This window comes from Cherax quadricarinatus, chromosome 46 (genome assembly GCF_038502225.1).
Source record: "Cherax quadricarinatus isolate ZL_2023a chromosome 46, ASM3850222v1, whole genome shotgun sequence".
Lineage (NCBI taxonomy): Eukaryota > Metazoa > Arthropoda > Malacostraca > Decapoda > Parastacidae > Cherax > Cherax quadricarinatus.
Genome location: NC_091337.1, coordinates 7,174 through 33,893, shown reverse-complemented (window position 1 = coordinate 33,893; position 26,720 = coordinate 7,174). Strand labels below are relative to the sequence as shown.

The 26,720-nt window shown below is 40.7% G+C and overlaps 1 protein-coding gene across 1 annotated transcript in view; it reads right to left on the bottom strand.

The window, feature by feature from the left end:
• LOC128688420 (UTP--glucose-1-phosphate uridylyltransferase) overlaps positions 1 to 25,010 on the bottom strand; it is a 170,285-nt gene extending 145,275 nt beyond the window's left edge. Inside the window, exon 1 of the mRNA XM_070094413.1 lies at positions 24,892 to 25,010. Within this exon, the coding sequence (XP_069950514.1) occupies positions 24,892 to 24,951 (60 nt within the window). The 5' untranslated portion in view covers positions 24,952 to 25,010. The remainder of the gene's footprint in view (positions 1 to 24,891) is intronic.
• Between the last annotated feature and the right edge of the window lie 1,710 nt (positions 25,011 to 26,720).

Genomic DNA, 26,720 nt, shown 5'->3' with positions numbered 1-26,720 from the left:
TCACTTACTACAAGAGACTGTTTCCATAACCTAGAAGAGCAAGCAAAGGTGAAGTCTTTTCAGAGAGTCAAGGAATACCCATAAGATAAAGCTCAGCAAAAGGGCCACAACTGTTTCAGATAAATGTAGATGCCCATAGCAGAAGAACCTGATTCCTTTGTCTTTGTTGGATGATTATATTCATGAGCAAGAGCTAAACCCATACGAGTCATACAGTGCTTGGTGATCTAAGGAAAGGGTAATTCAAATTCCTTGGATCATATCTTTCAGTGGCTTCAAAGCACCCACTTTATGGGTGTCTGTTTAATGGCAATGTGAAAATATTGAAAAGAACACAAGTGAGAAAAGATAAAGTAGGACTCCAATCATGGCACCATGCTTTTATATTCTTTCTGCATGCAAAGACGTGACACTAATGTGGGGCATACAGGCACATGAGAGGACCAGAAAAGCCTATAAATGGATCTGGACAGGCTACTGACAAATGACTACTGGAATTTAATCCCAGCAATTGCAAAGACATGAAGTTTGGGAAGGTCAAAGACAACCCAAAATGGCATAAATGCTTGGGGGGAGGGGAAAACAGCTGCAAACCTCACTCGAGGACCTTAAGGTGAGTATTGTACCAAGCATATAGCTTGAGGCACACATGGACCAAGTAAAGTACCTTAACTGCTGCAGCAAATATGCATCTTGAAAATGTAAGACTAGCTTTTAGAAATCTATGGAGTCAGTCACAACACAGTCCTGGTGGTGGGTGGTGGTAGTACTCAGAGGTATACCTGGATTAATACTTGTATTGCTAAAGGTTTTGAAAGTTGGAAGGTGCCTTGACTCTCACTCTGAATATAATAATGGCATACAATACCCCAATTTATATATCCACTTATTCTCTATAAAACCTAGTTTTTATATTTCTATTTTGTCATTTTGACAACAGTGAACTAAGTAGTTCAAACATTACCTCACAGTTTATGCTCTTATTAGACACCTCAAGATCACCACTTTGTTTGCCTAAAAAGGTATACAATTTCATTTTTTTATATTTGTAACTATCTTTTACCATCCTTTATTAGTATAGAACTAGTATACACTATTTTTTACTGTCTATTGTGTGCAGTTTATAATAGCATTAGTGCAATGACAGGTGCTATTGATACATATCTAGTCCTAATCATTCATTATATTTCACTACTACTCTAACACTATGTTTATTACATACCTTATACCTTTGAAGAGTTTTGAGACTTTCACTACTCTCAGAGCCCGGCCATGGGCCAGGCTCGTCTGGTGCTTTTACAATCTACTGAAACAATATACATTTACACCATTACTATTCAATCACCCCCTTATTACAGATATTAATATTACCTCTTATCACCCTTCTGCAATTCATAATCATTTAAATATTTATCAGTTAACCTTAATGCTGACATCAATCCCGAATTAAATCTACAGTGCTCGTCACAGCATCATGCTGGGTGAACGCCCCTACATAAGACTGTGAAGAAAATCAAAGGCCTACTGTACACAGGGATCTTTTTCATTAGTGCATTATGCTGGGTAGCAGCCATTAGCATAACATCACAGCCTGCCACCACACTCCACAGTGACTCCTCAGTGCTCACGTGGTTGCCATGGTAAGAGGAAGTGTTACACTTTTGTCTTTCATCCACTTCATCTTTTGTCCAGTGTTCCCTTTGGCTTTGGGGCTATACATGTTTGATTATGGGTAAAAGGAAGTCTTTAACACATGAAACTATAGCTCAAATCATAGGCCTTCACAAAGCTGGGCACCAGATAAAAGAAATAGTGGAGAATGTTGGCATGTGTGAGCATTCAGTGAGGAACTGGGTGCAGCGTTTCAAGGCTAGTGGCATTATCGAGATACTGTCTGCCAAACCTCGGCCTGCCCCCCCCCCCCCCCCCCCCCGAAGAAGACATCTGCTCATACCTTAACTGTGTTAAAGAAGCAGTTAGAGAGTACACCTAAGATAACTGCTAGAGAACTGAAAGAAAATAACCCACATCTTCTCTCAGAAGTGTCTGTAAGAACTGTTAGCAGACGTGTGTCAGACTGGGCTATAGTAGTCACTGCCAGGTTAAGAAACCAATCCTCTCCAAGCCACAGAAGAAACATAAGCTGGATTATGCAAAGAAATATCTTCACTGGAATCCTCAACAGTGGTCTGAAGTACATTAGAGTGATGAAGCAACCTTCACCGTCACCTGTAATCGTGGGGGTCATGTACCAACCCAGAGGTAGTGACCCGTTAGACCCACGCTACACCTATGGGACCACCAAACATCCAGACTCGCTCATGGTTTGGGGCTGTTTCAATGCTCAGAGTATTGCTGAACTCATTGTGCTTCCCAAAAACCAGTATATGAATCAGTATAATTACCTGGAGTTACTGTGTGACAATTTATCTGAGGTGTTTGACAAGCGTGGAGCTACAGTTTCTATGCAGGATGGTGCACCATGTCATACCACCAAATCTGTAGAGGTGAGGTTCTTTAATGACTGGTCATGCAATTCCCCAAACCTAAACTCTATTGAGAACCTCTGGTCAATAGTGAAACGAAGTTTACTGGGCAAGGATATCGGTTTCATCCCGTGGCTGACTGCTGCTCTACATGAGGCATAGAATATACCTTCCCAAACCCTCAAGAATTTGTTTGAGAGTCTTCCTACATGGCTGAGGGATGTGATTAAGTGTAAAGGATGCAGCACCAAGTATTAAAACCTCAGTAAGTGTGCAAATATATACAGTGCTACCTCGGGATACAAACAGCTCAAAACTCGAACAATTATGTAAGTGTATTTATGCAAGTGCTTTTGTAAGTATTTTTGGGAGTCTGAAATAGATAAATCTAATTTACATTATTCCTTATGGGAACAAATTCGTTCGGTATCGGCACTCGAACAGCCTTCTGGAATGAATTAAGTTCGTATCCTGAGGTACCACTGTATTATAATCTTTCATAATGCTGTGACGAGCACTGTATATACTCTAAATCCTAGTCAATATTTAACTGAAAGCAACTGCCTTTACTACACAGCAACAGAAGCCAGTACTATCCTCAGTAGCAATGCCAGACATATTATAATTTTGAATTACAATGCTAGATCCCTAAGTAAATGCTATGATGACCTGGCACTCCTAGATTCATTAAAGACAACCTTCTCCTGTATTATTCTTACTGAAACCTAGCTGAAGCAAGACACAATAGACATCTACACACTACCAAGATACACAACAATCCACAACTGCAGGCCAGAACAAATTGGGGGAGGTATTGCCATCCATTATTCTAATGAACTATCATGTTGCAACACCACATCCTTCAGTGATGAATATGGTGAATATATATTTGCAAACTTCTCTGTAAAAAATAAAAAAACTATAGCAATTGGGGTCATATACAGGATGCCTCATACTAATATCCCAGCTTTTAGTGATAAACTAAAAACACTGAATACAGATACACAATATAGACTTACTCTATCTGTAATCCTCTCAAATGTTAATCATTCCATTGTTCAATTATTCAATTCTCTTGTTTTCATTGTAAATTCACCTAATGACCATATGTACAGAATTACTGCACTTCTAGTGCTTTATTAGTATTATGTTTGCCAGAAATTTTCTGCATATAAAGGGGCTTTTGGCATGTACACCCAATTGTTATACTCCTTAGTATAAACAGGCATGATGCTGAAATAAACTTTTTATTCTTATTCTTAACAGTAAGGTATCTATTTTTAAACAGTGTTGCCTACACTGACTGATGAAGCCTACTGTATAAGCAAAATGTTTCAGAATGAGGATGTCTAACTGTTGTACGTGTCTTACTTATCTGTGTCTGTTGGATGCCATGATGGCAACACTTGCATATCATTTCTTTTTGTATTTATCCAGTTCTCTTATTACAAGTTTGAATCTGAAAATCTCATTAAATGGTTAAGTGAATTCAGCTGTGGAAAATACTATATTTTCTGAAAATACAGTGTATTTTGTATGTAAATTGATGGAATATATTGTAGGTAATAAAAATTAATTTGTAAATAAATAACCAGCGAAACTGATGAGCGTCGCTGGGGAAGGGGAGTCGCCATTGTTTTGAACTGGGCAAAATAACGTGAGTGAAAATCGGAAGAATTTTCGTTGCTCTAGAGGTTACATTGTGTTTAAACCTTTCAAATAGGAGCCGAAATTGTTGGATTTGCAGTCCTGCAGAGCATGAGAATTAGGCGACTGGACAGGACTCCGTAATTAGATGGAAACAGGATAAAATTACCCCAGTCGAGTGATGTCTATATTTATGTTGAAATTCTGGCCAGTATTTTCTTCATATTTTAGGCAGGGGTCTGTGAATGACACACTAAGTAATCTCCAGACAATTAGTGAGTGTTATTATTATAAATTCTCTGTGGCATGCAAAGAGTACGTAACCTTTATTCGGCGCATGTACACACCCTCATTCACAGGCTATCTCCCCCAACCAGCGAACCAGGTAACTGAGGGTTGACGATGGGGCCCCGTCATTCAACCAGTAACCAAGTTCCAGCCAATAAGAAGATGGTTTTGGCAATCGCAGAGGTTATGTGGGTACCACTCTCCTGTCTGCCCTTGTCATTCCCATTCTAGAGCTGGTTGAAGCACGGTCTGCTCTCTAGTGGCTTCTGTTCTGCCTTGCTTACCATGGAGTGCACTAATACCTATCACTGTACATAGTGTATATAGTGTACATACTGCTGTTCTAAATTGGAGAAGGATAATATAAGTCAAAACTTTTCTGCTGTTTCTTTTGCTCCCTTTACACCCAGGATAACAGGCCATTTGGAATCCTGGGTTGTAATATTCTCCTTCAATGTAGTCATTTATTAAAATGTTTCTCACAATTATATCACATAAATGTTAAACCTAAAACCCAATCTAACTGAATACTCCATTCGACTGAATGTACAGCAATGCATGCAACCATATGACCTGTCTTTGTAATACTCATTTGTGCTTTATAGTTATCTGTTTACAATAATGTCTTATCACTGATTTCATCATTGCTTAGCTAATCTTAAGTTAATTTTAAGCCAGCCCATAATGCTATGCATATAAGTGGCTTTGGCATGCTGCTCTTACCTGTATTTTTTTGTACCTCTGTATGTATGCTCAAATTACTAAATAAAAATAAATAAAAAATAAAATTAACAAACAGTCCACATATTCATATTAATGTTGTACCAGAATTCCTGGTGATGTATATTTCATTTGAAATTAATATAGGTCCAGAGTGACTTGTGGAGATATGAGAGGAGTAGGTATCGAAGGACATTTGTTTGCAACCTAGGATGTCCTAAAATTCCTATATGGCTCTGTAACCTTGATGAAGAATAATTATCTTTGTTACTTTATAAAATTACTAGTATGTATCTAATGAGATTCATCCAGGTAATTTTAATTTTCCATATCAGCTTAGATATGCAACATAGGAAATTCCATAACCATTTAATGAGATTTTCAAACTATTCGTAATAAATGAAAGGAAAAAAAAAGGACAACAATGCACTGAACAACTGAACAATATGACATTTTATTTACAGGGTAGCGCTAAACTTGTTGAGGGTCATATAGCGCCTGGCGAAAGAGGCACTCGGGTTCGCTCCAAGGATCAAAAGCCCCTCGCAAGCAGAGGACAGAACTAAGGCACCTTCACACGGATTATTATTACACAAAGATCAAACATTGCCTGGAAAAGTGGGAGATAATCAAGTTCGATGGGAAGATTAGTCTAATACCCTGGATCAAACGCCCCTCACCGGGACTGCTGATCCAGGTACACCACCATAAACTATCCCCTTGACTATCACTAGTGACAGAACCCAATATGTCAGCCAGTCTCAAGATGTACATAACATGGGCCAGTAGGCCTTCTTGTGTTTACCCTTGACTATGCTGCCACTAAATATAAGAACATAAGAACATAAGAAAGGAGGAACAATGCAGGAGGCCTGTTGGCCCATACTAGGCAGGTCCTTTACAATTCATCCCACTAACAAAACATTTGCCCAACCCAATTTTCAATGCCACCCAAGAAATAAGCTCTGATGTGAAAGTCCCACTCAAATCCAACCCCTCCCACTCATGTACTTATCCAACCTAAATTTGAAACTACCCAAAGTCCCAGCCTCAATAACCCAACTAGGTAGACTGTTCCACTCATCAACTACCCTATTTCCAAATCAATACTTTCCTATGTCCTTTCTAAATCTAAACTTATCTAATTTAAATCCATTACTGCGGGTTCTCTCTTGGAGAGACATCCTCAAGACCTTATTAATATCCCCTTTATTAATACCTATCTTCCACTTACACACTTCGATCAGGTCTCCCCTCATTCTTCGTCCAACAAGTGAATGTAACTTAAGAGTCTTCAATCTTTCTTCATAAGGAAGATTTCTAATGCTATGTATTAATTTAGTCATCCTACGCTGAATGTTTTCTAATGAATTTATGTCCATTCTGTAATATGGAGACCAGAACTGAGCTGCATAATCTAGGTGAGGCCTTACTAATGATGTATAAAGCTGCAGTATGACCTCTGGACTTCTGTTGCTTACACTTCTTGATATAAATCCCAGTAATCTATTTGCCTTATTGCACAAGTGAAACATCGTTTAAAAAAAAATCAGTTGCTGCTTGAGTCTTAATTATGCATTATCATTATTCCCACACCATCTATTATGTATGTTTATATTCCAAAGTAAAACGCAAATGTTGGAATAGATAAATAAGTAACAGACCCACCTTTCATGCACCTACAATTATGTACATTTGAGGAGGCAGGTTAGGCTTATCACCACTTCAAGCCAGCGCCCATGTATCACTCGCTAGCAGGAGTTACTACTGGATACCACTACATTTTACAAACTGACTGACTCCCAACACCTGGGCGTATCGTTGTACACCTCCCGCCACATCACACGTTAGTTATGAAGAACTGGAGAAACTGAACACACTCAAGGTTTGATGAATAAGGGACATATATAACACCTGGGTATGATGAATCAGACATGATCAATACTTGGGAATCCTTATTCTAAAGACGTTTCGCTCATTAATTCAAATAGTCTCTGTGCTGAATTAATGGAATAGATACCCGAGTATTGCACGTGTATTTAATTAGACAAGTGCAACAACTCTATCTTTACTGTGTAGACACTTCAACCAGTGACTATCACTACAGGGACATAGCCTAGACTGAAAAGATAGAAAATTATGTAATCTGTCCCTCAGTCTAGCAACAGGTGTTCAGTACCGTATACCATTATACTGTATAACATCACTGCCTTGACCACTAAATTAATATCAATTTTTAAAGGAAGTGAAGCGGTAAACCAGCGGAAGGCCTCAGTTAGATGACCAAAAGCTTTAGTGGCTGGTCATCGTATGATTAAGACCCGCATCAGGAAACACTCGTCCTGTTTCCTGACTAATCTTGCCTAACCTAATGTTTTTAGTATTAAAGGATTATTTGCATGGAAAGGCCCAGACGGAAAAAAACAGGCAGAAGTACAATGAACGAGTAATAGAAACCTTAGAAAATAAGTCTTATAACCTAAGGATATTAAGATAATAAACCGCACTGGGAAACCATGTATTTTTGTTTATGGCTTTCACCAAGCACAAGTTATTGCTCATCTGTCCTTGGTCCCCTGCTCTTCCTCATATGCATCAATGATCTTCCAAACGTATCTCAACACCTGAACCCCATTCTCTTTGCTGACGACACGACTTATGTCATCTCTCACCCTAATCTTGCCACCCTCAACACCATTGTTAATGAGGAGCTGATCAAAATATCGACTTGGATGACAGCCAATAAACTTACGCTTAACGTTGACAAAACCTACTACATTATGTTTGGTAGCAGAGCAGGAGATGAGCAAATTAACATTAAGATCGACAACACTCTAATTGCCAGGCATAATGAGGGCAAATTCCTAAGCCTATACCTCAACAACAACCTGAACTTCAGCACCCATATCCAACACATAACCAAAAAAGTATCCAAAACGGTTGGGATTCTCTCCAAGATACGATACTACGTGCCGCAAACTGCCCTTCTCACACTATACCATTCACTTATATATCCATACCTCACCTATGCTATCTGTGCTTGGGGTTCAACTGCAGCAACACACCTAAAGCCAATAATAACCCAACAAAAAACCGCAGTAAGAATAATCACTAAATCCCATCCCTGGCAACACACCCCCCCACTCTTCATAGATCTAAACTTACTCCCTGTTCAGTACATCCACACTTACTACTGTGCAATCTACATCTACAGGACCTTAAATTCCAATATTAACCTTGACCTAAAATGCTTTCTTGATAGTTGTGACAGAACCCACAGGCACAACACCAGACACAAACATCTCTATGACATTCCCCGTGTCCGACTAAACCTTTACAAAAATTCAATGTATGTCAAAGGCCCTAAAATCTGGAACACCCTACCTGAAAATTCCAAAACTGCAGACACATTCATCACCTTCAAAACTACCATCAGAAAACATCTTATCTCCCTGATACACCCTGTCAACTAATAATACGAATACCACCTGGTGGTTCACACTTACACTCACTCACCCATTTGACCATAAATAGAAATATCAATCTCAATCTCAAAATAATGAATCTTAACTAGTCATAAGTTGGCCTGTGATACTCCAATACTGAAACTATGTTTTTATTTTATTATTTATTATCACACTGGCCGATTCCCACCAAGGCAGGGTGGCCCGAAAAAGAAAAACTTTCACCATCATTCACTCCATCACTGAAACTATGTATAGTGCCAAAACAAAAGCATTCACATTGCTAAACTCACAACTAGTATTTAGTCACTTAGCCATAATACCAACTTACCTCATAATTTTGTAATATTTTAAACTTAAGATTTAATATAAGTCTGCCCGAAATGCCTAGCCATGCTAGGTGTTCTAGTGGTACACTCTGTAATTATTATTTTACTACATGTAAACCACACAATAACCAAATTCTGTAAACTCAGCGTTGTAATCCTTATAGAGAATAAACTTTGCAAGTGTATGGTGTAGGAGGTAGGTTACTGAAAGCAGTGAAGAGTTTTTACGAGGATAGTGAGGCTCAAGTTAGAGTATGTAGGAAAGAGGGAAATTTTTTCCCAGTAAAAGTAGGCCTTAGACAAGGATGTGTGATGTCACCGTGGTTGTTTAATATATTTATAGATGGGGTTGTAAGAGAAGTAAATGCGAGGGTCTTGGCAAGAGGCGTGGAGTTAAAAGATAAAGAATCACACACAAAGTGGGAGTTGTCATAGCTGCTCTTTGCTGATGACACTGCTCTTGGGAGATTCTGAAGAGAAGTTGCAGAGATTGGTGGATGAATTTGGTAGGGTGTGCAAAAGAAGAAAATTAAAGGTGAATACAGGAAAGAGTAAGGTTATGAGGATAACAAAAAGATTAGGTGATGAAAGATTGAATATCAGATTGGAGGGAGAGAGTATGGAGGAGGTGAACGTATTCAGATATTTGGGAGTGGACGTGTCAGCGGATGGGTCTATGAAAGATGAGGTGAATCATAGAATTGATGAGGGAAAAAGAGTGAGTGGTGCACTTAGGAATCTGTGGAGACAAAGGACTTTGTCCTTGGAGGCAAAGAGGGGAATGTATGAGAGTATAGTTTTACCAACGCTCTTATACGGGTGTGAAGCGTGGGTGATGAATGTTGCAGTGAGGAGAAGGCTGGAGGCAGTGGAGATGTCATGTCTGAGGGCAATGTGTGGTGTGAATATAATGCAGAGAATTCGTAGTTTGGAAGTTAGGAGGAGGTGCGGAATTACCAAAACTGTTGTCCAGAGGGCTGAGGAAGGGTTGTTGAGGTGGTTCGGACATGTAGAGAGAATGGAGCGAAACAGAATGACTTCAAGAGTGTATCAGTCTGTAGTGGAAGGAAGGCGGGGTAGGGGTCGGCCTAGGAAAGGTTGGAGGGAGGGGGTAAAGGAGGTTTTGTGTGCGAGGGGCTTGGACTTCCAGCAGGCATGCATGAGCGTGTTTGATAGGAGTGAATGGAGACAAATGGTTTTTAATACTTGACGTGCTGTTGGAGTGTGAGCAAAGTAACATTTATGAAGGGATTCAGGGAAACCGGCAAGCCGGACTTGAGTCCTGGAGATGGGAAGTACAGTGCCTGCACTCTGAAGGAGGGGTGTTAATGTTGCAGTTTAAAAACTGTAGTGTGAAGCACCCTTCTGGCAAGACAGTGATGGAGTGAATGATGGTGAAAGTTTTTCTTTTTCGGGCCACCCTGCCTTGGTGGGAATCAGCCAGTGTGATAATAAAAAAAATAATAAAATAATAGACTAACAGTTATTGGAATACAAAACACTCAGTCTGTGCTTGACCGTCCTTATCTTCCGATATCAAACCAACTGAAAAAGAAAGTGGGCTTGCCTAGCACGGGCCGGTGGGCCTGCTGCGGTGTTCCTTCATTCTTCACTGAAAAAAGTGGTACACAAGCGAGACCTGCATAACTCTGGGGTATTGAAGACAATCTGTATGGCAGCATGATTACAATATATAAACTGAAGGAGCCTGGTGGAGCTATTCTGTATGGCAGCTTTATCCCTTGGATCGGTTGGCTGTGCACTCAGCTCATTACCGAGAGTCAGTAGTTCGACCGCTGACACAGGTGGAAACATTAGGCATATTTCCTTACATCTGTTGCCCCTGTTCATCTAGCAGTAACTACTTGGTGTTAGTCGACTGTTGTGGGTCTCATCCCAGGGAGTGGTAGTATACCTTTGATAAAACAGGGCTTTGAAATGAGCTGAGGTAGAATAAAATCTATCTGTGTACAAGTAATTCGCCTGTAAATGCCTCTCTTTTCATCCAAGAGATGTTAGGGCTTATTGTATAACTTTTTTTTTTTTTTTCAACAAGTCGGCCGTCTCCCACCGAGGCAGGGTGACCCAAAAAAGAAAGAAAATCCCAAAAAAGAAAATACTTTCATCATCATTCAACACTTTCACCACACTCACACATTATCACTGCTTTTGCAGAGGTGCTCAGAATACAATAGTTTAGAAGCATATACGTATAAAGATACACAACATATCCCTCCAAACTGCCAATATCCCAAACCCCTCCTTTAAAGTGCAGGCATTGTACTTCCCATTTCCAGGACTCAAGTCCGACTATATGAAAATAACCGGTTTCCCTGAATCCCTTCACTAAATATTACCCTGTTCACACTCCAACAGATCGTCAGGTCCCAAGTATCATTCGTCTCCATTCACTCCTATCTAACACACTCATGCACGCTTGCTGGAAGTCCAAGCCCCTTACCCACAAAACCTCCTTTACCCCCTCTCTCCAACCCTTTCGAGGACGACCCCTACCCCGCCTTCCTTCCCCTATAGATTTATATGCTTTCCATGTCATTCTACTTTGATCCATTCTCTCTAAATGACCAAACCACCTCAACAACCCCTCTTCTGCCCTCTGACTAATGTTTTTATTAACTCCACACCTTCTCCTAATTTCCACACTCCGAATTTTCTGCATAATATTTACACCACACATTGCCCTTAGACAGGACATCTCCACTGCCTCCAACCATCTCCTCGCTGCTGCATTTACCACCCAAGCTTCACATCCATATAAGAGTGTTGGTACTACTATACTTTCATACATTCCCTTCTTTGCCTCCATAGATAACATTTTTTGACTCCACATATACCTCAACACACCACTCACCTTTTTTCCCTCATCAATTCTATGATTAACCTCATCCTTCATAAACCCATCCGCCGACACGTCAACTCCCAAGTATCTGAAAACATTCACTTCTTCCATACTCCTCCTCCCCAATTTGATATCCAATTTTTCTTTATCTAAATCATTTGATACCCATATCACCTTACTCTTTTCTATGTTCACTTTCAACTTTCTACCTTTACACACATTCTCAAACTCATCCACTAACCTTTGCAATTTTTCTTTAGAATCTCCCATAAGCACAGTATCATCAGCAAAAAGTAACTGTGTCAGTTCCCATTTTGAATTTGATTCCCCATAATTTAATCCCACCCCTCTCCCGAACACCCTAGCATTTACTTCTTTTACAACCCCATCTACAAATATATTAAACAACCATGGTGACATTACACATCCCTGTCTAAGACCTACTTTTACCGGGAAGTATTCTCCCTCTCTTCTACATACCCTAACCTGAGCCTCACTATCCTCATAAAAGCTTTTTACAGCATTTAGTAACTTACCACCTATTCCATATACTTGCAACATCTGCCACATTGCTTCTCTATCCACTCTATCATATGCCTTTTCTAAATCCATAAATGCAATAAAAACTTCCCTACCTTTATCTAAATACTGTTCACATATATGCTTCAATGTAAACACTTGATCTACACATCCCCTACCCACTCTGAAGCCTCCCTGCTCATCCGCAATCCTACATTCTGTCTTACCTCTAATTCTTTCAATTATAACCCTACCGTATACTTTTCCTGGTATACTCAGTAAACTTATTCCTCTATAATTTTTACAATCTCTTTTGTCCCCTTTCCCTTTATATAAAGGGACTATACATGCTCTCTGCCAATCCCTAGGTACCTTCCCCTCTTTCATACATTTATTAAACAAAAGTACCAACCACTCCAACACTATATCCCCCCTGCTTTTAACATTTCTGTCATGATCCCATCAGTTCCAGCTGCTTTACCCCCTTTCATTCTACGTAATGCCTCACGTACCTCCACCACACTTACATTCTGCTCTTCTTCACTCCTAAAAGATGGTATACCTCCCTGGCCAGTGCATGAAATTACCGCCTCCCTTTCTTCCTCAACTATTCAGGGTTATTCATATTTGATCTGTATCCTCTATTAGGATATATATGTAGTTTGGCCAGCTTGTATAATGCTTTGGAAAATGTATTGGCAACCAACACCCCTTTCTATCCTAGTCAGAAGACAGGGACAAATGAAGAGGTGAGGAGACAGAAGACACGTCAGGTGAAGACAATCCCAGACCACTAACACCACAGATATGGTGATAATGGCAGGGCAAGAGATGGGAGAAATGATAATAAGGGAAAGAAATGAGAGAGTGGAGTTAATGAAGTAGCTGAAAGAAGTGACGATAAACAAAGGATGTAAGAGGGATGGGGATGGAAGGAGAGTAATGTGATAAGGGTAGTGGGAATGATGGCACGTGATAACAAGGTGGTTACTAAGTCAGGTAACTTGGGAGGCACCTGAATATGGAAGGAAGTATGAGCATAGGGAGGGAGGTATGAGTGGGAGTGCGGGAAGAACAAAAGGGCACAATACTGTGACTAGAACAATACACAAATAGCCCACATATAGGAGCTTACGAATAAGTGAATATGTTGTGTGTGCCCCGCCACTTGTAAGTGTTGTGTGCCCCGCCACTTGTAAGTGTTACACTTCCAGTTTTGTTTCTTGTTTTATTTTTATTCATATTTTTCATATTTCTTTAAACAAATTCACTCTTAGTGTAATTTCAATTTCTTTTTTTAACGTAAAGTGTTTTCTTTACTCTGTTTGAGTAAATTGTTTTGTCTAATTTACAATTAAGAGTTAAAGTGTTCAATCAGTTTTTCTTCATATTTTTATTTTATTATTTAACCAACATTTTCCCAGTGTAACTTTTATTACTGCATTGATTATTTCTACACCTTATTTTGTTGCACTTGTTCTGCAGTGAATTATTTTCTTTTATTGACATTATTATTCTCAGTTCATTATTGTTTGAGTCTTGTTTTTCATTTTATTATTTTTTCCTCATGTTGTCTTTGCATTATATTTTAATTTTGTTTATGCATTCTTAGAAAATATTTAAATTTCCCAGTTATCTCTCGTTGCATACAATTTAGTGATTTTATTTTATACTTTTTACATTAATTTACAGTTTTATTAATTAATTTCTTTATTAGCAAGAGTACAGACAGCTCATTTTGCATTTAATTCAGTCTCCAGTAATATTTTTACTTGTAAATTTCAATGTATTTTTTTTAATCTTGTCCAGCAGTCCTTTACATTGAGTTGTCCTTCCTCTTGCAGTGTATCTTAGACATTTTTTTATTACTTCTGCAGAATTAGTTGCATCTCTTTTATTTCAATTTTAGCATTTTATATCATTTTTATTGTTCATTATTTTTGCCTTATTTGTTCTCGTGCAACTTCTTTGCCATTATGTCTCACATACCGTCAAGTGATACTTTAGTGAATGTCGATACTCGGACCTCTCAGGCTACTGCTGCTCCTGTCATCAGTCCTCATAGTTCCTTAGCAACTGACAGACCGACCCAGACACTGAGATACTATAGTTTTACTCGTGATTCCCTTGATGCGTTACCTTTATTCAATGGCCATGTACATAGTCTTGAAGCATGGTTTACTGCCATTCGTTCTCATGCTAATGCTCTAGTTGAAGGTCCTCCTTCAGAGGAAAGTCTTATCAGACTTGCGAAAGAAGCTCTTCATCGGTCCCCTGCTGCTGTTCACGTTGTTGATCTCCTTGATATGTGAGACTTCAGGAATCTTACTAAGTGGTCACAATGTGAGGAACTGATTCGTTCTTTCCTCGTACCAGTAAAAACAGCTGATCCATATATCGTTCTTAGGGAACTAGTGAATGCTACACCCATGACTAATGAATTGTTGAGTGCCTTTGCTGTTAGATTAGACAAACTTTTATCATCATTTATCAATGCTGTCCAGTCCTCAGCTTTTGTCCCTGACGAGGATAAACCATCCACAGCATCGTTTGCTAAAATAGCAGCTTTTGGAGCAATCAAAGAACTAATGCCGCTTGCTTCCGTGTGTGCTTATGAGGCTAATCCCCCAACTGTGACGATGGAACCATTTACAGCCCTAAATCATGTACGTTCCTTGTGCCCCCAGGGTACTTTCCCATGTATCAAAAGTAATTTATCACCTATGCCTCAGTCTGCACCACCTCTTGTTTGTGCCACAGCGACAAATCGTGGTCGCCAACCATCTCAGCGATCACCAAGGACCAGTGTACAGAGTCATTATAAACCTCGTAGTATTCATAGTACATTCAGTAACCATAGTCAGCGGACTTGTTACAACTGTGGTTTCCGTGGCCATATTGCAATTAATTGTCCTGATAAGTTACCCTAAGAGGCGTCGTACTGATGATGAGTACCAGTCAGATCTTCCCTACTGTACTTATCATAATACATGGACATGACACATCTGAGTGCAATGCTCTCTACAACCTTCAGTACTCTAGGTCTTTCCGTGGCCATTCCAACCGCAGAACCTGTAGAGGAAACAGACATCGTGGTTCTCAAACTAACCAGAACCAGGCTCATTCTTCCAATTCGGGGGAATTCGAGCGCCCCAGTCAAACCGTCCCATGGTGACAGTAGGTGATAATGAGTACACCATCCCCGTTCACAATTCCTTTGAAGCCTTAAGCAGTCTCGAGAATGACAATCTGCTGATGATGTTGCTTCACATGTCTCTGACATAGATGATTTTTGGGATGAAGTGGAACAAATCTTTGCTGATGAAAATTCACCTTTTTGTTTGCACATAACTTCCAATGCAACCATAGGCCCTATAGTGCAAGCATCTGTTCATAATGCGCCCGTTCATTTGTTCATGGACTCTGTCCATGAACTTCAGACTTGCAGGATAGTGTCCAGTTACCTCAAGTGTCCGAGGACGCTCTGACTACCTTGAGTGCTGAGCCTATCCCTGCAATGTCTGCTAGTTCAAGTAGTAGTTTCTCCACAGGGGACGCCTTGTCGGAAAACGATTACTTGCAACTAGTAATGCCATCTCTTGTTGATGTCACATGCCGTCTGCAGAAAGACGTTTCTGTCGCAGCTAGTGCCCTCACTAGAGTGTCTGTTGTTGTTCCTAGTGTTCCAGACGGTGATAATGTCCTAGTTGACAGTGATTCTTGCAAAGGAAAAGGTCTATTTGTTGAACCATCCTTACATGTTGTAAGAGATAGTAAGATCCATTTCTTCCTAGCTAACACTTCTGGTCACAGTGTTCGTCTCAGGGCAAATACCAATCTTGTTGACCTTGTTCACTATCCTTACCCTGTTCAGGTAGAGGATGAGTTGTCACCTGACCAGTGGGTTGGTTCTATTTCTACCGGGGAGACCTCATCCACTTCACTGGATCAATCTGTTCCACCAGTTGAGGAGAAAGACATAGCTCCCACTGACTTCCCAGATGAAGTCAAGCGTTTGTTGACTCTGTTGAACAAATGTCGTAAAGCCATTGCCTTACCAGGTGAGAAGATGGGTATAACGAACTTATTGTCCCATCGTATTCCACTTGAACCTGGTACTAGACCTATCTATATACCTGCGTACAGAATGCCTCATTCACAAGTTGCTGACGCAGAAGAATTGATCAATCAAATGCTTGATGATGGAGTTATTGCACCCAGCAATTCACCTTGGAATGCGCCCTTGATCCTAGTACCTAAGAAGGATGGTACTTGGCGCCCAGTGATTGACTTTAGGAAGTTAAATGCGAAAACTATTCCAGATCGCTTCCCACTTCCTGTACTGGGTGATCTTTTACGTAACATTGGAGATAACAAAGTCTTTTCAACCCTGGATTTGTTACAAGGGTTTTGGCAAGTCCCTCTTCACGAGGACAGCCAAGAGCTAACTGCATTCTCCACTCCTACAGGTCATTATCACTTCCTCCGTATGGCGTTTGGATTACGATCCTCCGCTATCACGTTCTCAAGGCTCATGACTAATATCTTTAGAGGTCTCACAGGTAATGCACTTATGGTGTACTTAGATGACGTAATCGTCATGTCTAAAGATGTGGATACACACTTGAAAAGACTTGATGTAGTACTTGGTAAGCTTGAAGAAGCCAATTTAAAGATCAAACTGTCTAAATGTCAATTTTTCAGATCAGAAATTAAATTTCTTGGTCACGTAGTCACTCCTAGAGGGGTTACGACTGACCAAAGTAAAGTAACTGCAGTACTAAATTTTCCAACTCCCAAAACTGCTGATGCCGTAAGATCCTTTGTGGGCTTAGCAGGTTTTTATAGATCTTTCATTGCAAATTTTTCTTCCATAGCTGCTCCTCTAACCGAGTTGCTTAAGAAAGATGCTCCTTTTGTTTGGACCTTCCGTCAAGAAAGAGCATTCCAAACTCTAAAAGAAAAGCTAACATCTGCTCCAATTTTGAAATTTCCAGATTTTTCTAAGCCCTTCTATCTGACAACTGATGCTAGTTCTATTGGCATAGGTGCCGTACTAGCTCAGAAGACTGATGGCAAGTACAACGCAGTTGCATTTGCTAGCCGAGTCCTTACAAAGGCTGAACGTAATTATATAGTAACTGAGCAAGAAGCTTTAGCAATAGTATGGTCTTTAAAGCACTTCCGAGACATTATTTATCAGTACTCTGTTCATGTCTTGACAGACCACGCTCCACTGATACCTTTATTCCAGAACAAACAACCTACTGGAAGGTTAGCCAGATGGACCTTGACTATCCAAGAGTTCAATCCCACCTTTGAACACTTACCTGGCAAGTCAAATGTAGTCGCAGATGCCTTATCGCGACATGTTAGTGTAGTAACTGCAGACCCTCCATTTAGTGCTGAGGATGTAAAGAATGCTCAACGAACAGATCCCATGTGGTCTGGTGTGATTCGATTCCTGCTCCAGGAAGATCTTATTCTGACTGTGAAGCCACCAGCACCCATCAGTGACTTTGTCATGAACCAAGAATTACTGTATCGAACAGCCGAGTTGGGTACTCCTAGCAGAAGAGTTTATCAGTTAGTAATTCCACAGTCACTAGTGAATGTAGCCTTACAGCTAGTTCACGATGTACCAGGTGTTGCGCACCCTGGTATGGATTGTTCAGTAAAACAAGCCAGATTGAAATACTTTTGGCCTCGTATGGCAACTGATATTTCTGAGTATGTTAAGAAATGTAGTGTCTGCATGCAACATAAAGGTAATGCTAATGGTCCTAATCCAATCCAAGTGTATCCAACCACTAGCGAACCGTGGGAAAGAGTTGCGCTAGATTTGTTAACTAATTTCCAATGTTCCCTCCAGGGCAACAATCTGTGTGTTATGGTAGACCATTTCACCAGATATTGTGAGTTAGTTCCTATTGCAGATAAGACTGCCGAAACAGTAGCTAAAGCGTTTAAAGAAGGCATTATCTGCAGGCATACCACCCCCAAGTCCCTAGTAACAGATAATGGAGGTGAATTCTGTAATGAGATTCTTGAAAATTTGTGCACCTTGTACAAGATCTCTAAATCCACCATTGTTCCTCATCATCCTGCCAGCAATGGGTTAGCGGAACGAACCAATAAAAAAGTACTTGATGTCTTGAGAGCCACTATCAATCCCAACAGTGAAACTTGGGATGAAGTTATACCTGATGTGTAGTGTGCTATAAATTCTGCTTACAATGTTTCTATAGGTGACACTCCACATTATGCATTGTACGGTGTAGATAAACGTTTGCCTTATGAGTTGCTATATTCTAATCCGAAACCAAATTACAACCCTGATGATTTCATAGCAACTCGTACCAGCTTAGTTCAAAGTGTTTTTAGAAGAATCCGTGAAACACTTCATAAATCAACAGCAGAATTTACAAGAGTCGCAAACACTCGAGCAAAGCCATCCAAAATCAAAGTAGGTTCGAGAGTTATGCTGACTAACTTCAACAAAACGTCTGCAATGCCTAAGCTTGATCAAAAGTTTGTTGGTCCTTATCGAGTAGTTGAACATATCACTGGTAATAAGTATAAGGTTAGAGAAATTAGTACTGGTCAGTATAAAGAATCGCATTTAGATCATATGAAGTTAGTATGTGATGATAATGATGTTCCAACCCAGACTAATGTGACAGACTCTGACAATCCTCCTGATCCTGTACTCTCTACCTCTGATACTCAGTCAGACGATCAACCTGAATGTCGTTATTCCCTACGTACACGACAGGTATTGAGAAATCCTAAAGTATCATTTATTTTTTATTTTTTATTATCACACCGGCCGATTCCCACCAAGGCAGGGTGGCCCGAAAAAGAAAAACTTTCACCATCATTCACTCCATCACTGTCTTGCCAGAAGGGTGCTTTACACTACAGTTTTTAAACTGCAACATTAACACCCCTCCTTCAGAGTGCAGGCACTGTACTTCCCATCTCCAGGACTCAAGTCCGGCCTGCCGGTTTCCCTGAATCCCTTCATAAATGTTACTTTGCTCACACTCCAACAGCACGTCAAGTATTAAAAACCATTTGTCTCCATTCACTCCTATCAAACACGCTCAAGCATGCCTGCTGGAAGTCCAAGCCCCTCGCACACAAAACCTCCTTTACCCCCTCCCTCCAACCCTTCCTAGGCCGACCCCTACCCCGCCTTCCTTCCACTACAGACTGATACACTCTTGAAGTCATTCTGTTTCGCTCCATTCTCTCTACATGTCCGAACCACCTCAACAACCCTTCCTCAGCCCTCTGGACAACAGTTTTGGTAATCCCGCACCTCCTCCTAACTTCCAAACTACGAATTCTCTGCATTATATTCACACCACACATTGCCCTCAGACATGACATCTCCACTGCCTCCAGCCTTCTCCTCGCTGCAACATTCATCACCCACGCTTCACACCCATATAAGAGCGTTGGTAAAACTATACTCTCATACATTCCCCTCTTTGCCTCCAAGGACAAAGTTCTTTGTCTCCACAGACTCCTAAGTGCACCACTCACTCTTTTTCCCTCATCAATTCTATGATTCACCTCATCTTTCATAGACCCATCCGCTGACACGTCCACTCCCAAATATCTGAATACGTTCACCTCCTCCATACTCTCTCCCTCCAATCTGATATTCAATCTTTCATCACCTAATCTTTTTGTTATCCTCATAACCTTACTCTTTCCTGTATTCACCTTTAATTTTCTTCTTTTGCACACCCTACCAAATTCATCCACCAATCTCTGCAACTTCTCTTCAGAATCTCCCAAGAGCACAGTGTCATCAGCAAAGAGCAGCTGTGACAACTCCCACTTTGTGTGTGATTCTTTATCTTTTAACTCCACGCCTCTTGCCAAGACCCTCGCATTTACTTCTCTTACAACCCCATCTATAAATATATTAAACAACCACGGTGACATCACACATCCTTGTCTAAGGCCTACTTTTACTGGGAAAAAATTTCCCTCTTTCCTACATACTCTAACTTGAGCCTCACTATCCTCGTAAAAACTCTTCACTGCTTTCAGTAACCTACCTCCTACACCATACACTTGCAACATCTGCCACATTGCCCCCCTATCCACCCTGTCATACGCCTTTTCCAAATCCATAAATGCCACAAAGACCTCTTTAGCCTTATCTAAATACTGTTCACTTATATGTTTCACTGTAAACACCTGGTCCACACACCCCCTACCTTTCCTAAAGCCTCCTTGTTCATCTGCTATCCTATTCTCCGTCTTACTCTTAATTCTTTCAATTATAACTCTACCATACACTTTACCAGGTACACTCAACAGACTTATCCCCCTATAATTTTTGCACTCTCTTTTATCCCCTTTGCCTTTATACAAAGGAACTATGCATGCTCTCTGCCAATCCCTAGGTACCTTACCCTCTTCCATACATTTATTAAACAATTGCACCAACCACTCCAAAACTATATCCCCACCTGCTTTTAACATTTCTATCTTTATCCCATCAATCCCGGCTGCCTTACCCCCTTTCATTTTACCTACTGCCTCACGAACTTCCCCCACACTCACAACTGGCTCTTCCTCACTCCTACAAGATGTTATTCCTCCTTGCCCTATACACGAAATCACAGCTTCCCTATCTTCATCAACATTTAACAATTCCTCAAAATATTCCTTCCATCTTCCCAATACCTCTAACTCTCCATTTAATAACTCTCCTCTCCTATTTTTAACTGACAAATCCATTTGTTCTCTAGGCTTTCTTAACTTGTTAATCTCACTCCAAAACTTTTTCTTATTTTCAACAAAATTTGTTGATAACATCTCACCCACTCTCTCATTTGCTCTCTTTTTACATTGCTTCACCACTCTCTTAACCTCTCTCTTTTTCTCCATATACTCTTCCCTCCTTGCATCACTTCTACTTTGTAAAAACTTCTCATATGCTAACTTTTTCTCCCTTACTACTCTCTTTACATCATCATTCCACCAATCGCTCCTCTTCCCTCCTGCACCCACTTTCCTGTAACCACAAACTTCTGCTGAACACTCTAACACTACATTTTTAAACCTACCCCATACCTCTTCGACCCCATTGCCTATGCTCTCATTAGCCCATCTATCCTCCAATAGCTGTTTATATCTTACCCTAACTGCCTCCTCTTTTAGTTTATAAACCTTCACCTCTCTCTTCCCTGATGCTTCTATTCTCCTTGTATCCCATCTACCTTTTACTCTCAGTGTAGCTACAACTAGAAAGTGATCTGATATATCTGTGGCCCCTCTATAAACATGTACATCCTGAAGTCTACTCAACAGTCTTTTATCTACCAATACATAATCCAACAAACTACTGTCATTTCGCCCTACATCATATCGTGTATACTTATTTATCCTCTTTTTCTTAAAATATGTATTACCTATAACTAAACCCCTTTCTATACAAAGTTCAATCAAAGGGCTCCCATTATCATTTACACCTGGCACCCCAAACTTACCTACCACACCCTCTCTAAAAGTTTCTCCTACTTTAGCATTCAAGTCCCCTACCACAATTACTCTCTCACTTGGTTCAAAGGCTCCTATACATTCACTTAACATCTCCCAAAATCTCTCTCTCTCCTCTGCATTCCTCTCTTCTCCAGGTGCATACACGCTTATTATTATGTTACTTCCAATTCAGATTTGCCTCAAATACAGCATGAGTTAGCCAGTGCAACAGAGTTTGATCCTCCCAGAGATGACACCCATTCTGCATATATCAATCTCACCCTAGCAGAGTTGGGGTTAAATGTAAATAACCTGTATAGATGAATAATTACTGTATCAGCTTATCAGTATTCAAGAATTTTTTTTTTGTGTTCACGTTCTCTCCAAATTCTGAGAGTTAACAGTCTAGATTTGAGTGCACTGAATCTGCCTTTCTGTTAAACACTTCTTTCTTTGTATATATTCCTTCCTCAGAATCTGTAGATCACATGAATACAGATCGATCGATCAAATTTTTTTTATAACTTCTATTGTGTAATCTCAACGTTGAGTTTCAGTTGATGAGTTGTGCTATATTATACCTTGTATTGCATTACAGTTTTATTACAGTTTCAATTATGTAAGCTTCCATTCCAATATTCTACTTATGTATGTTATAATGTTCAATTGTTGTGTACTTTGACATTGTATAGAATCAGCCCAAGCCGTACACCTGCCGTCTCTAGTTTGTATTAGTTGTATGTCGGGACGACATACGTTAGCGTCGCCGAGCTCTCAGTAGTAGTACCAGTTCCTAGTAACCAGTTACCAGTAACCAGTAGATGACTCACTACCAACCGTCTCTGCGTGAATCACTGACTGTATTCATATTGCTGCTGACCATAGCAGGATTTCAACCACCCTCACCCTTAGGCACTCATGGGTCAGTCAGGCTAGGGAGCAGAGAGAGGCAGGACGGCTGTTGGCGCTTTCCATACTTCCCGTTATATATTATACATACTACCAGCCTACGTGAGTATTCTTACCCTATCCACGTATCGAAAACCCACATGACAAGGGAGGGAAATACAAGGATGATAGGGAAGAAAGTATGAAGACAGGGAGGGATGTACGAGGATGAGGGAAGTACAGTATTAGTATGATAGGAAGGGAAGTATGATGATGATGATAATAGGAAGGGAAGTATGATGATGATGATAATAGGAAGGGAAGTATGATGATGATGATAATAGGAAGGGAAATATGATGATGATGATAGGAAGGGAAGTATCAGGATGATACAGGGGGAAGTATGAGGACGATAGGGAGGGAAGTACGAGGAGAACAAGGGAAGTATGAGTGGTATATGGCGGGAGATACGAGTGGGAGAGGGAGGGAGGTTGGAGGGGGGGATAAGGAAGGAGAAACAAGTGAAACATTGAGGGAGGAGTAAGAAAGAAATAAGGGAGATATGACTGATAGGTATCAGTGGGAGAGGTACGAGTGAGATAGGAAGGTAGGTATTAGTGTGATCGGGAGGTATGAGTGAGACAGGGATGTATGAGAGGGATAGGAAGGGAGGTACGAGAGAGGGAGGTACGAGTGGGGAGAGGTAGGTGAGAGGGAGGTTCGATAGGGGAGAGTTACGTGAGAGGGAGGGAGGTACGAGTGAGAGGGAGGGAGGTATGAGAGAGAGAGGGAGAGAGATACGAGAGGGAGGGAAATACGAGAGGGAGGGAAATACGAGAGAGAGAGGGAGGTACGAGAGAAAGGGAGGTATGAGGGAGGGAGATATGAGGGAGGGAGGTGTGAGATAGGGAGGGAGGGGGTAAGAGGGAGGGGGTAAGAGGGAGGGAGGGGGGTAAGAGGGAGGGAGGGGGGTACAAGAGAGGGAAGGGAGGGGAGGGGAGGGGAGGGAGGTACGAGTGAGAGGGAGATACGAGAGAGAGGGAGGTACGAGAGACTGGGATGGAGGGAGGTACGAGAGACAGGGATAGAGGGAGGTACGAGAGACAGGGATGGAGGGAGGTACGAGAGGCAGGGAGGTTTGAGTAAGATAGGGAGGGAGGTATGAGTAAGATAGGGAGTTAGGAAGATGGACGAGCAGAGCGCCTGGAGGTTGGTCACAAGGACGCGAGGTACAGCACATTATTATGTGATGACAACACTAAACATCGACGACCTATACAACGCTCATCATTTATAATATTCACAAATACAGTTTTACAAGTTTTATATAAAACAAAGTAAGGAAATTCATTCTTTTCGTTAATCAGCTTTGTTTTACGCATGACAACGCTCAGATAGGAGAGAAAGCGTATATCTTCTAAGACAATTCAATTCTAACGTTCCCAATATTCAGTGTAATTCTGACGTTCCCAATATTCAGTGTCAGACACCGTCATGACTTCAATATTTTTTTTTTTCATAATTTTTAGTCAAACATGCTCCATAAACTGCATTTTAAGAAAAATATTTGTAATTTATACGAGATAAAATTTTTGTGTGTTACTGGACCGCCGATGTTAATTTGTCTATTTTAGAAAAAAAAAATATTGAAAATTTACTTTGTGTATTACTGCCGATGTCAATAACTTCCTAATAATAGAATTTTTCCTTTGCACTAGCAAACAATGTTCTCAATTCACGTTTACAAACATGTTTTCTAACTAACTGTGGGCCACTGAATTCTAATCTGAATTTAGTTAAAGCTGCTGACTTGTGCTTTGCCTACCACTATCCGGTCCCCCAGTAACTCGAAAATTAACTGTTTATTGCAGATATATCCCCATTCTCCTTCCCATTCCATCTCCCAAATCGACTGAGGACATGGAGAGCGAAATCTTATGATGAATACTAGGATTAATGAGAGGGTAAGCAGAGTCACTAAAGTTTTGAGACTCCTAGTATCATTATCACGTCGACACAGCTTGCCTTAGAAGTTTCTTGGAAAAGATGCATCTATTATGTCAATGGAGGACTAAATTTTCAGACCTGGTCTTAGTAAAACACTAATTGCAAAAACGTTGTCAATGCAGCTGTAAACTATGCTTATAAATGTGAGCAAAAAAAAAAAAAAGCAGTATGTTTACCATAAATCCACGTTGTGATGTCTTTGCGAAGTTGTGCACTTGAAGACTATATTCCTCCATACTGAAAATTTTACACCTTAACCAATTGTAAGCAGGACAAAGACGAGCAAGTTACCATCAAGGTACTAAGAAGTGTACACTGGAGTGTGTGAGTGTTAACAGGAGACCAGCGAGACTTAAGGTGTGGTGGAGAGAGAGAGAGAGAGAGAGAGAGAGAGAGAGAGAGAGAGAGAGAGAGAGAGAGAGAGAGAGAGAGAGTGTGTGTGTGTGTGTGTGTGTGTGTGTGTGTGTGTGTGTGTGTGTGTGTGTGTGTGTGTGTGTGTGAGAGAGAGAGAGAGAGAGAGAGAGAGAGAGAGAGAGAGAGAGAGAGAGAGAGAGAGAGAGTGTGTGTGTGTGTGTGTGTGTGTGTGTGTGTGTGTGTGTGTGTGTGTGTGTGTGTGAGAGAGTGAGAGAGTGAGAGAGTGAGAGTGTGAGAGTGTGAGAGAGAGTGTGTGTGTGTGTGTGTGTGTGTGTGTGTGTGTGTGTGTGTGTGTGTGTGTGTGTGTGTGTGTGTGTGTGTGTGTGTGTGTGTGTGTGTGTGTGTGTGTGTGTGTGTGTGTGTGTGTGTGTGTGTGTGTGTCCGTCCACAAGTTTTCATCACGCACCGCCCAAGACAAGCTTTGTCATCACAATACTGCAACATTTGTTTATATAAAATACTTTGGGGCCCAGGGACTGGGCCCCAATGTTTCGATAGCTGAACAAGGTACAAAGGTAATGAATCATGAAAGTAAATTTACTTACGTTTATACATGGCTACAATCATGAACAAATTATAGAGTAATGAGCAATTCACACGTCCACACCCGGTCACAACTGTAATGAGTTATTGGTGCAAATGTTGATTGTTGGGTCTCACACACACAAATAGGTAAGTACACACTCACACGAGTATACATACACACACGAGCACAAGCACTCGCACATATACGAGTACACAAATGCATACACACACACACACAGAGGGATGTTAGGTGGTATTTCTTCAGTTACAGAGTTGTCAGGAAGTGGAATAGTCTAGCAAGTGATGTAGTGGAGGCAGGAAATATACATTGCTTTAAGACGAGGTGTGACAAAGCTCAGGGAGAAGAGAGAGAGAGGACCTAGTAGCGATCAGTGAAGAGGCGGGGCAACCACAATTAGGCGAATACAATTAGGTGAGTAGTACACACACGTGGTAATGCTTTATTTGCAGGGAGCAAAGTCAGGGTATTTTTCCAGAATGGCCTGTAATATACCACTTGAACATTCCTGAGTGAGCTGTCTCTGAATTCATTAATTTTATCGCACTCCAGTACATAATGACGCAGGGTGTAACAACAGTCCAACTGGCAAAATTTGAATTTCGTTTGGTCAACATCTGGTGGTGATTTAACCTGCCAAAGATACTATGATGAACCCAGCTTAATTCAGGGAACTGGAGAGATCCAATTCCCTAGCGGGCAAGGGCCTTCCTTGAGGGGTGTGACATCCAAGAGTCGGCTTATTTTGTTGGATTAACCATAGACATGTGGCTCCTCCTGCATTATAGAATGATGATTGGACTGACTGGTCAATAAGTCAATAAAATTCAGTTGAAGTTCTTTTCGTATTAATGTTCTCAAACTGCTAACTGACAAGCCAAGATTGTAATCTACCCCCTCTTGGAAAGCATACAGCTTAGCCAATTTATCAGTTCTATCATGCATCTGAAGACCAATGTGAGATGGAATCCACAGCATGTGCACTCTGACTCTACTGTCCACGATCTTACCATGCCTGTGTCTGGTTTCTGACACAAGCATGCTACA